At 43.6% G+C, this 17,168-nt stretch overlaps 1 protein-coding gene across 3 annotated transcripts in view; it reads right to left on the bottom strand.

The window, feature by feature from the left end:
* Positions 1-4,475: 4,475 nt before the first annotated feature.
* MNAT1 (MNAT1 component of CDK activating kinase) overlaps positions 4,476-17,168 on the bottom strand; it is a 109,507-nt gene continuing 96,814 nt past the window's right edge. For 2 of the 3 annotated variants that reach the window (XM_075843701.1, XM_075843702.1), the window contains one exon: positions 4,476-4,877. In XM_075843701.1, the coding sequence (XP_075699816.1) occupies positions 4,803-4,877 (75 nt within the window). In that variant the 3' untranslated portion in view covers positions 4,476-4,802. Of the gene's footprint in view, positions 4,878-10,222; positions 10,393-17,168 lie in introns of all 3 variants that reach the window. The other variant, XR_012851306.1, reaches the window with a different exon arrangement.

Genomic DNA, 17,168 nt, shown 5'->3' with positions numbered 1-17,168 from the left:
CGCCTCAAACACCCGGCGTTTGATGCGTTTTATGGCAAAAAACACCAGTTTTTTCCTTTGCCTGTTGAAAAAAACCCCGCCTCAAACGCACCAAAAATGCCTGTGGCGCAAAATCACTTCAAAACCTTGGCGCAGAATTTCCTGCCTGCAAAAAAACTCCATATGAACAGGGCCTTTAGAGATTTTAGTTGCCGTTTTCTTGCGCAGTGGCTATTGGCGAAAGTCACTTTTTATCAGTCAGAATTTATTTTTTATAACCTGGCATGGCTGTCCTGGTCCATACACAGCGTAGGTCTTCTGACATGTTTGTTTTAGTAAGTAGTCATAAAAATAACATCTGTAGTATATTTTCTCACAACTCTGCATTGGGTCGTTCCTCTGTTAATGGGGGAATTCATTGACAACTGGGTGTTACCATCCCCCTTGTCAACTGGACAGGTCCCTTCATAATCTGACACTGTCCAATGCTCCAGAATTATTTTATGGGGAATACAAGTATTTAGTAAAATGTCTCCATGGTAACAGACTGCGAACAAACCCTGTGTAGACGGACGGGCGTAACCCACGAATGCAGGATCAGACTGCACAGGTTGCAGGCGAGGACCTAGATTTACGGAGATTTTCCAATTTTAACTAAAACTGGCGTTTTATACACCAGTCATAAGCAGAAGCGACAAATTAGGAAGCTCATGCCTCTCCATAAATGTGCCTTAAAAAACAAATCTTTCTGGTGTCAATTGTTGGGTCGCTGATGACCCTGCCCCTCATGCCCCCTTTTTTGAAGTGTGCCAAAAAATAAATATCCCCCCAGGTGTAACCCTGACCTTATTAGTCCATACAATAGAGAGCCAGTCTGGATAGGAGCTGTGGACACAAAGTTAAAGACCATTTGATATGTATTGGCATAATAAAAAATTTGGTTTGCGAAGGTTCATATGGCCATTAAACTGTATAAATAAAGTTGCTACATACTAACAGCTAGGCCACATGATCCATATTACCTGCAGCGTAATACAGCATCAGCAAAGTAAATGAGAAGTAATCTCCTTTACACATAGATATTTCTGCACGTAAAATTGACCTGTGGTGCAAATGTTTAAATCCGCAGCTTGTCAGTTTCTTATGTTTCAGTCTCAAAAAACATAAACAAGTTCATTAATAAAAAAAATAAAATTGCACCAAAATCTGCATTAAAAACCCCCCACAATATTAGGGGAAGGCCACACGGTGCGGCCACGTTGCAAGTCATTTTTGTGCGTTAACAGCATCTTCATAATGTCCGACCGCATGCCGTTAATGACCGCGCTGCCAATGTTTTTGCTGAACTGCTTGCGATTTTGCTAACCGTTCTGCAATGTATTGTAATGAACTATATACAGGAAGCTCCTAACGAACTTCAACACGGGGGAAAACTATGTCCATCAATTATTTCCTTTAAAAACGCAACAGAACTGCAGCATTACAGGGACAAACGCATGTGGCTTTACCTGCGATTTTGATGCAATTATCTGCATCAAATCCCACAACGTGTCCATGTAACTTTAAACTGCTGTAGCCCCGCCAGTCCTCTGTGCATGCATCCTTCAGCAATTGGCGGTCACATTATTTGTGATCAGCATGGAGGACATACACAAAGGACCAGCGTGAAATTTCAACGGTGAGTATATGGCAAACTTTATTTTCACAGTTTGTTTTTTCAGCCATCAGAGAACCTCTTTAATGCACGGTTAACTGCAAAGTGAAAACACAGTTGCAATTTCTTTTGTTAAAGGATAAACCAGAAGTGTCTGATAGATGCGGGTCCTCGGACCCCGCCGCATCCAGGTGGAGACTCGCTGTGTTTTGCGGTCATAACTCCCATTCACTTCTATGGGAGTTATTTAAACAACATAGCACAGCGAGCTCAGCTGTTTCTGTAACCCCGGCCACCTCTTACCCCAAGTGTTCACCTGGATCCAGGAGATGAAGGACCCCCAAGATGGGTGCAGGTCCAAGAGCTGGAACTTGCATATATCCGATATTTATGAGACATAAATGTCTCAGATGGGAAGAACCCTTTAAAATAAGTTCTAGGAGGTTTTATATGGTATATGTGTTTTTTGGCAGGATGCCTCTGTATAGAATATTACAGCAGACTGCGCTATTCTATACAGTTGAAAAAAAAAAGGTATAACGACATATACCAGCCCAACGGAGGCCTAGAGGACAATCTTATCCTCCATCAGGTGAAATGGGAGGCATGGATACTTTTGACATATACGCCGGGAGCTTTCTCGGCGCATACGATAAACATATACTACAAACGTAGTACAAATTCAGCCTCATTGTCACGTAAGTGACATCTGCACTCGGACGTAGGCTTTCAAGCTGTGCAGAAACTGAAACAACACAAAACGCGATTTCCACTTTGGACTTTGTTAGGATGGACTCCCAGAGATAAGGTTATTACAGGATTTCCCACTGCTGGCCTCCCACACCAATTAGCTGTAGTCTGTAGGGGAACCCGGCAGCGAGTGTTCATCTTTCCTGCAGCGCCACCACAGGGGAAATGAAGCATTACACAGTTCTTATAAAAGTCAATAGGCTGATTTGCGCAACGCATGGATAGGCCGGGTCCTCCAGATCGAGACACTTTGTAACCACTCTGCTCTGTCTAATGGATGGGGATCCTGAACAGGGGAGCCCCATCTATTTAGTCAATTTCCTAATTGTATATTTAAAAATGGGTTTTCTAAACCAGAACAGCCCCTTTAAGTATCAGTTGTCCAATCAGTTTTGATTATTTGCAAAAATAGAAAACAGATTCTAGTGTAGACACACCTGTATCCAAGAAAATTGTGGCCTGCAGGCCACTACATGTGCATAGTGTTTAATAAGTTTCCCCCATTGTGTGTTTTCTGGCGTAGAAGGGGTGCATTTTTTTTGTGCCACATTTTTTGCGGCTTTTGCATTTTTAGGTCACCTCTGGCACTGTAACAAATTTGATTTTCTGGTGCACTGATTTTCTGGTGTCCAAAGAGGAGATTGACTTAGGGCATGTTCACACGGCAGCGTCCGTTACGGCTGAAATTTCAGCCGTAATGGCATGTTGAGGCGCTTTTTCGCTGCGTCCATTACGGACGTAAATGGAGCTGTTTTTCCATGGAGTCAATGGAAAACGGCTCCATTTAACTTCTGAAGAAGTGACAGGCACTTCTTTGACGCGGGCGTCTTTTTACGCCCCGCCTTTTGACAGCAGGGCGTAAAAAAAATGACCGTCGGAACAGAACATTGTAAGACCCATTCAAATGAATGGGCAGATGTTTGCCGACGCTATTGAGCCGCATTTTCGGACGTAAATCGAGATGGAAAACGCCCGAATTACATCCGTAAATAAGCCGTGTGAACATACCCTTATTAAGAGGCATGCGCCTCTTAGTAAATTGGAAGCATATTTTACTCCAGAGTTTTTTGTTTTTTTAGATCAAGGGCTTGTCCACACGTAGCAGAATTGCTGCGTATTTTCCGTCCAGAATTGCGGACAGAAAATACGCAGCAGAACAGTAACAGCAAAGTGGGTGAGATTTAACAAAGCTCATCCGCACACTGCGCAAACATGACGAACAGAAATTTCAATTCCTGCTGCGGAAAGTCGACTTTCAGAGGCAATATCACCATCACCCAGCATTGTGAAAAACGCAGTAAAATACGCACCATATTTTGCAGTAAAAAATGCAGGAAATGGTGCGTTTTTTCAGCAGCGGAATGTCTGCTACTTTCAATGGAATTGCTGCAGAAATTTTCTGCAGCAATTCCGTTACATGTGGACAAGCTAGAAGACTGTTGTATGAAAAGTGGAGCAGTTGACCATAGCTGCTGCTTTAGTTTTCCAAAGGGCCTCTGAAAAAAAAGTGGTGGACTCTGATTGGCTGCTATGGGCAACTGCTCCTCCTCCAATAGGCCTCCTTTATCAAAACGGTCTAAAAGTAAGATGGTCTTCATGGCCCAAAGCAACCAATCACAGTGCAGCTTTAATTTTTATAAAAGATGTACTGTGATTGGCTGCTATGGGCCACAAAGTTGATCAGAAATCACTGTCTAAGTGTCCTACACCTTAAAAGGGTTTGGCCAAGATCAGAGAAATATGTCTGCTTTCTTCCAAAAACAGTAACACTAAGGCTGACCTGTAATACACAACCCGTGGACAGGTGCAGTGCAGTATTTGGAAGAAAGCAGACAGGTTTTTCTTTAATGCAGTGTTTTCTAACCCACAACTCCCGGCATGCTGGGAGTTGTAGTTTTGCAACAACGGAAGAGCTACTTTTTGGATGATGTAAACAAATACGGATGCATAGTAAAATGACAAGAGAACATAAACACAATTCCGCTGGTCAAAGAAACTTTCATACGTGTGCCCCTTCATGTTTAAGCAAAGCTACACGTTTTGTGACTAATTCCCGACAAATATTTATTTACAAAAAGGAAAACCACAAAACTAATAAAACTTGTCTTTATTTAAAAATAAACAGAAAACGTACAACTTCTTAGGAGAAATCCGGCTGATATAAACGCAATCATTCATTGCTCCATCAGACGTGACTTGTTGTTTCAGTCGCTCTGGGCTGTGCCATAGCAGCAAAAAAAAAAAAAAAAACTCATTCCCCCAGAAACACAGCTGTCTTTATTAAAGTGCACGGCAGCCATTTTACCAGATCCGCTTGTGTTAGATGCTGGTGCGGGGCCAGCGTTCCGTTCCGTCCAGACTGCGGCATTTGAGCTAATGTGGCAGCCAGAACAGCCCACTGAAGGCGTCCTGCAGTGCCCTATGGCAGGCAAGAGAGGAAGTATAGCCTCCGGCGAGATCCTGTGGGGAAGTAGCCCGTACATGGTTTAGATACCTAGAACAAAGGAGAACATTGTTTTAGCGACTAAATATATAAATGAAATGCTAATTCATGTTACTGGGGCCGTCCAGATGTGTGCGGTTCATGCGCTGCTTGTACGGTGTAGATACAGAAATATGGTTTAGGTTTAAATCACAATCAGCTTCTGGGGAAGCATCTGATACATCCAACTGATTAAAAGCCCATTAGACTACTGTTATGCTTTGATTCTTAACATCTTGGCAGAGCAGAGCTGGGGGGGGGTCATTAACATTGCTTCATGGAACAGACAGACTTACAATGTGTACGATTCTTTCTGGGGTAGCACCAAGAAACTTAAAACAGATGCATTTCTGGCAGGAGACGGGGGGAAAAAGAAAACACAGGACCACCAGTAAAACACCTCCGATGGTTTAATACCGTGTTGATGCCATCATGCTTGGAAAGGGGCATCCCAAACAGGAATTGGAATTATGATGTGTTAATACTCCCACGGTTATATTGCTTCACCTGTGTTTCATTTGGCCACCTCCGTGATCCTGAAAGTGGATTTCTGCCGACTGTAACCTGTTAAAGGCAGGCACCGCTTACACGGATATGTATATGACAAATATGAAACATAGAGGGTTGTGTTATGAGGGATGATGTAGTCTGAACAGAGTGCAAGGAAAGCAGCGCAATAATGCCAGACAAACTTTTGCAGATGAGGGTTAGAAAATGATGACAAGCACTGCTTCCAATTTACAGCCACTTTAAGAGCCAATTCACACAGGTTTGTTTTTTTTATGCGTTTGACGCCGAAAATGCCTCCTATTGATTTCAATGGGAGGTGTTTTTTCCCAGCGAGCGGAAAAACCGTCTCGCGGGAAAAAGCAGCGACATGCCCTATCTTCGGGCGTTTACGTCTCTGACCTCCCATTGACATCAATGGGAGGCAGAGAAAGCGTATTTCGTGGCGTTTTTTGCCGTGGCGCTCAATGGTCACGGGCGAAAAACACGGCAAACGGCGTGCAGGCAGATCAAAATCTGCGTCAAAATTCCAGACAGAATTTTGAGGCAGAATTTTCTGCCTGCAAAAAACTCTTTGTGAACATAGCCTAAGGCTGAGTTCCCACAGTGCAGATTTTGCATGTATTTTTTTTTTTAAGACAGAAACCGAACCTAAACAGAAGAAATATATCAAAGAAAGGCCTTATAGGTCTGCTCTCCTGGACCCAATTCTGCTTTGGCATAGAAAATGCAGGCCAAGGGTATGTTCACACGGCCAAATTTCAGACGTATACGAGGCGTATTATGCCTCTTTTTACGTCTGAAAATACGGCTCCAATACGTCGGCAAACATCTGCCCATTCATTTGAATGGGTTTGCCGACGTACTGTGCAGACGACCTGTCATTTACGAGTCGTCGTTTGACAGCTGTCAAACGACGACGCGTAAAAATACAGCCTCGTCAAAAGAAGTGCAGGACACTTCTTTGGACGTTTTTGGAGCTGTTTTCTCATAGACTCCAATGAAAACAGCTCCAAAAACGGACGTAAAAAACGCCGCGAAAAATGCGAGTTGGTAAAAAAACGTCTGAAAAGCAGGGTCTGTTTTCCCTTGAAAACAGCTCTGTATTTTCAGACGTTTTTGTTGACTACGTGTGAACATACCCCAAGTCTGCACTGTGGAAACCCGGCCTGAGGGCGCAGCCCCACACAGTGGCATTTCCATGTGGATATTCTGCAGCGTTTTCACAAAAGAAATAGCCATGCTACAGATTGATAATCCGCACCAAAGGTCAATTTCCGCGCATCTTTTCTGAGATTTTTTTCCCACAACGTATGGATGAGACTTGAACTACTGTAATACGCTGCAGTATTTACGCTGTGTGGACTAAGGCCGCATGCACACCAAGTAGGTTTTCCTGCGGCAAATTAAGAGACTCCAAGCAATCTCATCTAAACATCGCATCATTTTTCCACACATTTTAAATCAGGAACGTGTCATTTTATCTGGTGTTTCAGTCTCAGAATTGTATGTGATAAGTTTATAAGAAAAATTAAAAATGCACCAAAATCCACACCTGTTTCTGGATGCTGATGATACATTTTGATGTAGAAACACGCTATTAAGTTTGGATTTTAGCTATGGAACTACATGCATTTATCTGCGGTTTTATCCACATCAAATTCTGCAACGTGTGCATGTGGCCTAAAGGGGTTGTCTAGTTTGGACAGATCCTACTTGTTAGCAGGGTCCCTGTACAATAAGCAGATCACAAAGTGCCTAAGGCCCCACGCACACGAATGTATTTGTGCGGCTGGAATTCAGCCGCAAATCTGCGTGTGAATTGCAGCCCGATTCATTACAATGGGCCCATGCACACGAGCGTGGTTTCCACAGTCCGAGCATTGCCCAGGAGCCTGGACCGCAAAAAGAACGGACATGTCTTATTACGGCCATGTTTTGCGGTCCAGGCTCGTAGAAATGAATGCACCATGTGCACGGCGGGTGACACTCTGCGGCCGCCTGAGCCGCAAGTCACGGCCCGTGCACACCACTACGGTCGTGTGAATGAGGCCTTAGAGTTTAGCTGTGAAACCCGGCAGTAACACCTCTTGCACACAACTGAGTTCGGTCGTGAAAAACAGTCCATGTGTCGGCCGGATTTCCCGGCCTGACCGCGGTTACAAGTGAACGGGACTCCTGCCATCGTAGACATTTTATGATGCTAGGAGTCTCTGCTTCCCCATGGAACTGCTGTTCCATATTGTATCATTTTGTTCAGTAGAAAACAGCAGTTCCCTTAGGAGGCAGAGACTCCGAGAAGTCCCATTCTCCTGTACCGCGGTCGGGCCGGGAAATCCATCCAACACACGAACCGTTTTTCACCGCCCGAACTCGTTGCGTACAAACAGACAGCACACGGACCTAGGCAACTCAATGGGGCTCGTTACACGTGCATGATTTTTCACGCAACGTGTTTCCGTTGCGTGAAACTGACTGCATGTCCTATTTAGGTACCTTTTTGTGGATCAAGCTCCCATTTAAGTCAATGGGTGCGTGAAAAACACGGACATCTTCCATGTCCTGTCCTTGATTCATGCACCAGTTTCTAAAGAAATGCAGAGGAAAAAAAACAAAAAACGGACGCCACACGGAACTGCAACGCAGGAAAAAAAGCTGCGGTTTTTTTGCTGCCGCAAAACTGTCACGTTCGTGTGAATCAGGCCTTAGGCTGTGTTCACATCAACGTTGTCTTTCCGTTGAGGGGTTCAGTCAGCTTTCCGTCTGAACCCCTCAACAGAAAGGCAAACGGAAACTATAGCTTCCGTTTGCATCGCCATTGATCTCAATGGTGACGGATACTTTGCTAATGGTTCCTGTTTGTCACAGTTGGGAAAGGGTTCAGTTTTTTTTTTATGGAATCAATAGCGCTGATGTGAACAGGCCCTCTGTGTTCCATTTCCATGCAGCGCAGCCACAGTGGAAATTATTACTGTGTGTCCATTAATATCATCAGTTGTCTGTGAAACGCAGAACTTGACAAGTCCTCCAGAGCGAGAGACACTCCTTGTAACCGCTCTCCACTCTGGTCAAAAGAGGATCCTGAACAGAGGACCCCCCCTCCCCCCTCTATTAACTCTGAAATCCCTTAGGACACCCACACACGTTGTGAATTTGCTCTGGATTTTTCGCTGTAGATTTCACCCTCTTCTACATTGAATAGGTGTGAAATCCGCGCTGAACATCCAGAACAGAATGAGCACGCTGTGGAGTTGATCCGCAGCATGCTCTAATTTCCGTGCGGAAAATGTTCAGCAGCACGTGGATGAATTTTTTCAAATCTCATCCACTTGCCTGCAGCAGTCTTTTGCTGCAGATTTTCCACAGGGAAATCAGGACAGAAAAACTGCTGTGTGTGCAGGGGGCCAAGGATGCAGTCACACAACAAAAATCTGCAGTAGAATTTCTGTTGCAGATTTCAGCGTTGAATTTCACATGGCACTGAAGTCAGTGATGAAATCCCACACACATACAGAAAAAGCTTCGGAATGTATGTTATCAGATTTTGTTTTCATCCATAGGAGAACATGGTGAAAATTCCACTACGAAAATTACGCCACGTGTGACTTCACCATAAAAAGGTATATGAAAATCGTGTTTCTAAACTTGACAACCACTGTAAAGGTATATTCCAGGCAACGAAAAGCACGAGCATTACCCACAAAAAGTATCATTCAACCACCTCTCATTAAGGGTGAAGTGCCTGTTAAAACGACCTGCAGTTCTTGTACTTCACCCCCTCAGACGGAGGATCATTCACCCATTGAGACAAATCATATTCCTAATCGACCCTTGTATTCCAAGAGGGAGTACAAGAGTCTGAGTGGATAGAGCCTGTTCATGTTATAGTACAACTTGTACAGGGTTAGATATAGGCAGACAAGCTGACCCTCCTGCAGGCAAAGAAAGGCAGCACAGACAGGACTCTACTGCATTTATTTACTATTGCTGGAGCTCTGTAATATAAAGCAGTCTTAGGGCGGATTTACATGAACGTGTAATACGTCCGTGCAACGCGCGTGTTTTTCATGCGCGTCGTACGGACTTATGCTAGTCTATGGGGCAGTGCAGACTGTCAGTTATTTTTGAGCAGTGTGAGTCCGCTGCGTAAAACATGACAGGTCCTATATTTCTGCGTTTTTCACGCATCACGCACCCATTGAAGTCAAAAAATTACTTCCGTGGGATGCGCGTGATTCGCGCAACAGCAGTCAAAAGTATTTTTGCAAACAGAAAAGCACCACGTGCTTTTGTTTACAAACATCCAAAACGGAGTGTCATAATGATGGCGGCTGCGCGAAAATCACGCATCCACGCATCATATGGTGAGGACACACGGAGCTGTTAAGTGCCTTTTGCGCACGCAAAACGACGCATTTTTTGCGTGCGCAAAACGCACACGCTCTTGTAAATCCGCCATTAAGTTCATCAATATAATTAGTCGTGATCAATAATATGTAAAGGAATTATCCCTTTTCTAAATGCAGATCCACTGATGATCAGCTGTTATTGCCAGGGAAAGGTGCACATTTCCACTGCAGCGACAATGTAACTTTACATGCCAACTATTTAAATGAATGGGCAACCACATGATGCATTGTCCCGAGCAGAGGGACCCTGTATAAGATTCATATGCCTTTATGGGTTATCTTGATTGGACAACTCATTTGCCCAGAATTACTCTTTAAAATGACCCTCAAGTCTGGAGCAGTACAGCATGTCAATTATGGTAATACAAGTACTGGTCGGAGGAAAAGTCCCCGTAGTTACAGACCAGTCATCAACAAGGAGACTACAAGTTTGACACTCACATTCAGCATTTTTCAACGCATCAGGATACAGGACGGAAGCCTCAGCTAATGTGAAATGGGACAGATGCGGTTATGTTGATTCAGCAGAGCAGGAACTCTCCACCTTCTGTGATCAATCATATGATGCTGAATAACCAGCACATATAGCTACGTAGGCAAGACTATTCCATCTATAAGAAGCACAGAACACGTGATTTTTAGCAGCCTCCTGGGTACAATCACTACCAAAAAGGTCACAATCAGGACAGGCATTATTTCTGCAGAAAGTCTTGGGCAACAAAGTGACAAACCCACGTGCTAATCATGGTAAAAATCACGGGCAGATTTACTAATACAGCCTAATTTTAGACAGTGTAAACGTAGACAAGGCAGTCAGAAAACACGCCAAATTGATCAAAGTGGTGCATGCGGCATTCTAGACACTTCTCCTTATACCCCCTATTAGTTGGCTTAGTTTACACCAGATGTTGTGCCAAAATTTTAGTGCAGTGTCGCTACGCTTCTTTCCCGTTAAATCACGCCTCCTTGTCGAGCATGTACAAAAAAAGTGTGTCTAAAACAGTCAAAATGTGGCTCACGGCCTGTACGCCAGAATTCGGGTGCATTTTGAATAGTAATTCTGCCCCACTGTTGCAGTTTTTCACCATGAGGGACAAAATTGCAAGCAAGTTTGCAACTATTGCAAAAATTCAGTGTTGAAGTTTTGGCTATGCTCTCCAGGACGCTTGCAGTCTTGTCACGACCGTGATTGTACTGCGATTCATGGACGAATCAAGTGCATATGATCTAGAAAAGTTGTGGCAATTTATCAAACTAAATAAAGGAGTATTTATCTGTAGAGAAGGCGGCTAGGCTCTCACCACTTTTTTCTGCTCTACTTTCTGCAGCAATGATTCAAGCTGAAAATCTTCCCCACAATTTGGTGTCTTTCGGGCGGAATTTCCTGCAGGTTCTAGGTCGGATATGATGTCGAATTGTCCGCAGCGTATGCAACCTGTTTGAACCTACCCTTAAAGAGGTCCTGTCCGCTCTCCTGACATGTCTATTTAAAGAGGTTCTGTCACCAGATTTTGCAACCCCTATCTGCTATTGCAGCAGATCGGCGCTGCAATGTAGATAACAGTAACGTTTTTATTTTTAAAAAACGAGCATTTTTGGCCAAGTTATGACCATTTTTGTATTTATGCAAATGAGGCTTGCAAAAGTCCAAGTGGGCGTGTATTATGTGCGTACATCGGGGCGTTTTTACTACTTTTACTAGCTGGGCGTTCTGACGAGAAGTATCATCCACTTCTCTTCAGAACGCCCAGCTTCTGGCAGTGCAGACACAGCCGTGTTCTCGAGAGATCACGCTGTGACGTCACTCACTTCCTGCCCCAGGTCCTGCATCGTGTCTGCCACATCGGCACCAGAGGCTACAGTTGATTCTGCAGCAGCATCAGCGTTTGCAGGTAAGTCGATGTAGCTACTTACCTGCAAACGCCGATGCTGCTGCAGAATCATCTGTAGCCTCTGGTGCCGATGTGTCCTCGCTCGTCTGACACGATGCAGGACCTGTGAGTGACGTCACAGCGTGATCTCTCGAGAACACGCTGTGTCTGCACTGCCAGAAGCTTGATTAATTCGCCTTCAAGGACTCTCACGATTCTGTTTTTTAACAGAATCGATCCTTCAGTCGCCCCGAGCTGCAGGAGGAAGCTCCGCCCCCACTTCCCGGTCCGCCCCGTTCTGTCTCGGCTTCCCATTTGGAACTACTGTCCTGTACCGAACAAAATGATACAGTACGAAACAGCAGTTCGGCGGGGAAGCAGGGACTCCTAGTACATAGCCACACCGTCCTGTAGATACTGCCCCCCTTGCACCTTATAGATCGCACCACAAACCCCCCCCCCCTACTTATAGATCACGCCGCTATAGCTCCTACTAGGAGCTGAATCCCCGGCCAAAGTGTCGGCAACCTCCGGCCAAGGATTCAGCTCCTAGTGGCAGCTACAGCGGCGTGATCTACAAGGAAGGGGGGTGCTGCTGCGATCTGCATGTGCTGCGATCTACAAGGGAGGTGGTGGTGGTGCTGCGATCTACACGGTGGGGTACGATCTACGTGGGGGTGCTATATGCAGGGGGGTATGGCACTGTCTACATGGGCACTGTGGTACTATGTGGGCACTATCTACCCTGACAAATGATATTTTTTTTTTTTTTTTACGGCCATGAAAGATGGACTGGAAATGGGTGAGAATTTGGAGACACTGATTTAAAATGGACATGAAAAACGGACAGTTGATCAGTTTTTAATGGCCATTTTTTTTTCCACCGACGTGTGATTGTAGCCTAAATGACTGATGCCAGGAGACCAATTCACATGTACTGTGGTCGGGCCGCGAAATGCAGCTGACACACGGACCATTTTTCACGGTCATGTGATTCCGGTAATGTCGGAGACCGGCTGAGGTGGTGACGGGTAGAGAGGGATGTTAGTGCACGCAGCGCATTATTGATCATAGATTCTGTTAACCTGTTCCCTGCCGGGGAACACAGAAGTTATAATCAATTAGATACAATTGGAAAAATGTAGATCTATGATAAGATAAAGTATTTGCAGAGGTTACAAGTTGTGAAGTTACGTACAATAATTATAGCAATATATGTTAAGTTATTTACATAAATAAAATGTATTACATCTCTCGGAATTACTGTTAAATAGAAAAAAAAAAATAAGAAAAATCGAGATTCAAATCGAAAATCGCCCATAGTGTTGAAAAAAAAATAAAAATCGACAATTTTTTGACAAAATCGCCCAGCCCTAATTTCTCTATGTTAGCAGATATGTACGGTACTTCATTTTTTTTCTTGTTCTAATATTTTGCACTCACAAGTTTTCTACTGAGGTATAAAATCATAAAGTTATTATTAAACCCTAAAACTATTTGCATACAGCGTCTCACCAGAGACTCCGCGCAATGAGAGGAATTTCCCGTATGGAGGAGACTGAAACCGTTCTTTACTAGCACAGACCACAAACCTTAACCTAATAACAATGGTTTCTGTAAAATCTGATTTTTGAGGCCAAATATCACGTCCTGAAGTGAACCTGTCCTCGCATTATAGGATATTCAGATACTGAAAGTGATTATAACATGTGGGAGAATGACGGCATTTCATCTTATGAGGAGGATCACTGAGGAGTAAAGACTAGACTCAGAAAGCGCATGGGAATATGTGGTCATGAAAACAAGGGGGATCGTCCTTGAGGAGGGCACAACGTAACGTCAGACATTTTTCTTAGGCTCCATGCACACAACCGTTGTATTTTTCATCAGTAAATACGGAACCATTCATTTCTATTGGCCACGAACATTTACGGATTGGTGTGCGTGATGAAAATAATTATAGAACCTGTCCTATTCTTGCCAGTAATTACGGCACGGACTCTCCCCTAGAGGTCTATGGGAGCTTCCTTAAATACGGACGACTACGGATGTGCATCCGTAAACAGTCTGTATTTACGGATGCGTTGCTAGGCAACATGTTGATGACATTTGCAGCCTCCCTCTTTTTTTACGGATCAGTATATACGGACCGTATTTACGGACACCTTTCCGTAAATACTGATGTATTTTGGATTCCTACGGATCTGTATTTACTGATAGATGAAAAAACGGTCGTGTGCATGGAGCCTTAGGAAGACCCTATGATTTCCATCAATGATTGATCGAGGGGGTCTGATCCCTGGGACTCGACCAATCACTTGAATAGAGCTGGAAGTACAAATGTGCTGCTGTTAGGGGGAAAAAAAACAGTGAAGAAAGTCGGATACCCGCGAATCACACATCGATGTCCTATCCTTAGGATAAAGCCATCACTTGATATTCCTAGGAAACCCCTTTAAAAAAAAATGTCTGCCTTTACCTTGTGTCCTACCCCAGGACCATCACCCCTTATCTAAATCAAGTCTTTGTTCTGTCGTGTTCCTTGACATGTATTGGATAATGGATAATAGAATATATATATAAGGGGAGGCCCCATCAGTTTGTATTTCTGAAAAACCCCTTTAAGTGACCAGAATGCAGCTATTCAGTGTTTTAGGAATATCACTCACTCAAAGTATCTTGTGTCCCTTGAAGGTCACTGCTGTTTAACTTATTACATCTCACACCACATTGGGGCAGATTTACTATCAAATTGCTGCGGATTTTCCGTCCGGATTTGCAGACGGAAAATCTGTAACGCATTGCAGCAGCAAAAATCATATCTACACGCTGCAAAAAAAATCTGTGCAGGAATGGACCCGCGGTGCAGATTTTTAAATACGCAGTATGTCAATTTATGCTGAGGTAGAGTTGCATATTTGTTGGGGACATTTTTCTCCATTGAATTTAATAGGAAAGTTTTGTAATTTTTTTCTACAGAAAAGCTGCAAATTCATAGCAAATATTGCAAGTAAGACATCCCACTTTAAAAAAAAAAAGTCCATACTCACCGCTCCCGGCGTTCCCAAAGCGACGCCTCACTCCTCCCCATCTGGTCTCCGTGCTGCCGGCCTCCATATTTCATCAGGCTGCAATGGTCATATAAGAGAAAACGTCATCCCAGGAGGCCGGCAGCAGTGAGACGAGGACTGAGGTGTCGCCATGAAAAAACGGGGAGGTAAGCATTGACTTTTTTTTTTCTCCCCTCATCTGATTTCCGCAGCAACAATCCCAGTTGAAAGTCTGCCTCAAATTAAACAATTTATTGCAGATTTTCGGGCGGGATTTTCTGCAGTATTTGAGATGGATTTCTGTCGCATTTTGAATAGTAAATCTGCCCCATTCTCTTCGTTCACAACAAGACAGACACCAATATAAAGTCAGAGGTTCAGATGCGTTTGGAATTTCAATAACACAATGAAATATAAAACAGAACTCACATGAAGAACTTTTCTTAGGCTGGGTTCACACCTGCAATCGGTCCTCCATTGTTCTGCTGCGTCATGGGAGCGGTACAAAAACCGGTCCGGATCAGTCATACGATGGACTCCAACGGCACCTGAGGGAACCCCTTGACTTTAAGGAGTTCTGTTTGGCACATGACGGAAACCTGTCATTTTTCTGGCACTTTTGGCGGCCCTGTGATGGAGCGTCCAATGCAGATGTGAACGAAGCCTTAGTTATAGGCTATATACTTTGACTTTCCAAGCGATGATCTGCCGGAGAGGATTACTAGGGGGACATAGATCAGCAAATAAACCTCTACATGACACATCCACATGAACAAATTAGCAGCTTGTCTGTGTTTATGGTTCTATTTTAATAGATGATGAGAACCATGTGCGTCTTCAGGAAGCTTCCTTCCTTGTTACTCGTGCAATCACACTGGGATGAATTAGGATCAGATTAGGATCACATGCGCCATTAAGTGTCTATACAAGGGTCCGACTGCAGCTTACATTCCATTCCTGCCATCAGATTAAAAAAACATGGATTTGCAGGAAAACCTTCAGCCATGTGGCAAGTGTTTGATACAATGCCCTACAGAGCTCCGGCCTATATAACAAGTACATGATTAGTTATAAGCTGGAGCAGGCATGTTACATTCTGCACCCAGCCTGGAACGCTCCATAGCAGGATGATGTATATAATTACACAGGTCTACAGGGTTAAGGCCAGGGCTACACCGAGGCTGGGGCTAGACCTAGTGGGAACATACATGTCGGGTGAAAATATACTGAAGAAAACTACAATGTCTGCCTATCGGAAAAATATTCGGCAACGCAAGAACTAGAGAAATCTGTCCGAGTTGCGAATTATTTTTCCCATAGGCATACAGTGCCGTTTTCTGCTGCGGAAATACCAAGCGAGTACTCCTCAGATCTCAAAATATCGGCCGAATAGGTTTTGTGGAGTGAATGTTGTTAAATCCTTTACATTTATAAAGCAGAAAAGAACAGCGCCATACGTGGTAAAAAATCTCTGCACCCTACCCCCAAAAATACAATTGATAAAACTACAACTCTGTGTGCCGCCACATGGTGCTTCTAGGGTAGAATACCACCATAATTCACAATCCCATGGAACATGCCACATATAAAACATGGAGCTGTAAAAGGGCCCCATAGAAGTGTATGGGTGCAATATTAACCTCCCAACGACCCACACTGTAATGGATACAGTACAAAAAAAAACAAACCACAAACTTATACCAGATAACATACCCTCAAAAAAAGCACATAGAGTACAACTTGTAAACAGAGATTTGTATAAGGGATTGGGAGGAAACCTCCACGTTCCTGTGTCCAAGTCTTGCCCGGATCTCCGTGACGGCACACGGCAGACAACACAAGAAAAAAAGAGAAGTAGGATCCAGCGATGTATATATAAAATGGGGAAACTCGGTTTCCACTTTATTGATCACGAACAATAAAAGATGAACACAGGAGAGATGACAAGGTGGTTGAATTGGCAAATGAAAGGAAGCCTACGCGTTTCGAGCACAGTCTGTGCTCTTATTCATGGCTGATTCCATGGAATCCTACTTCTTTTTTTTTTCTTGTACAACTTGTAAAATTTAGTCTGGTCCCTAGGAACAAAAATGTCTGTCCTTACAGAGGTTGTACCGAGCCATAATACGATCATGTCCACAAAGACTTATCCTTTCATGAATAATATATGGCATTACTAAGTGATTAACCTGCATATGTGTCAAAATGGGGAACATTGGTCTGTGTACTGTTTACGGAACTAATGGTCGTGTCATATAAGTTATTTTGGAGGGGGATTTTATTTTTTTAGAATAGGAAATGTCACATTATCCTCTCTCGCATTCCAGGTTTTCCTTCAAAAAGTAAAAAAAATATGAAGCAGCAACTAAGCCGCAATCTTGTTATGTAAAACACAATTTATCATTTTGATATTTTTTATTTTCATATGTGATTTTTGGATTCTTCGTTTATTTTTGTTATTTAATA

Source organism: Rhinoderma darwinii, chromosome 12 (genome assembly GCF_050947455.1).
Source record: "Rhinoderma darwinii isolate aRhiDar2 chromosome 12, aRhiDar2.hap1, whole genome shotgun sequence".
NCBI classification, from domain to species: Eukaryota; Metazoa; Chordata; class Amphibia; order Anura; family Rhinodermatidae; genus Rhinoderma; species Rhinoderma darwinii.
This window is presented reverse-complemented; position numbering and strand designations above follow the sequence as displayed.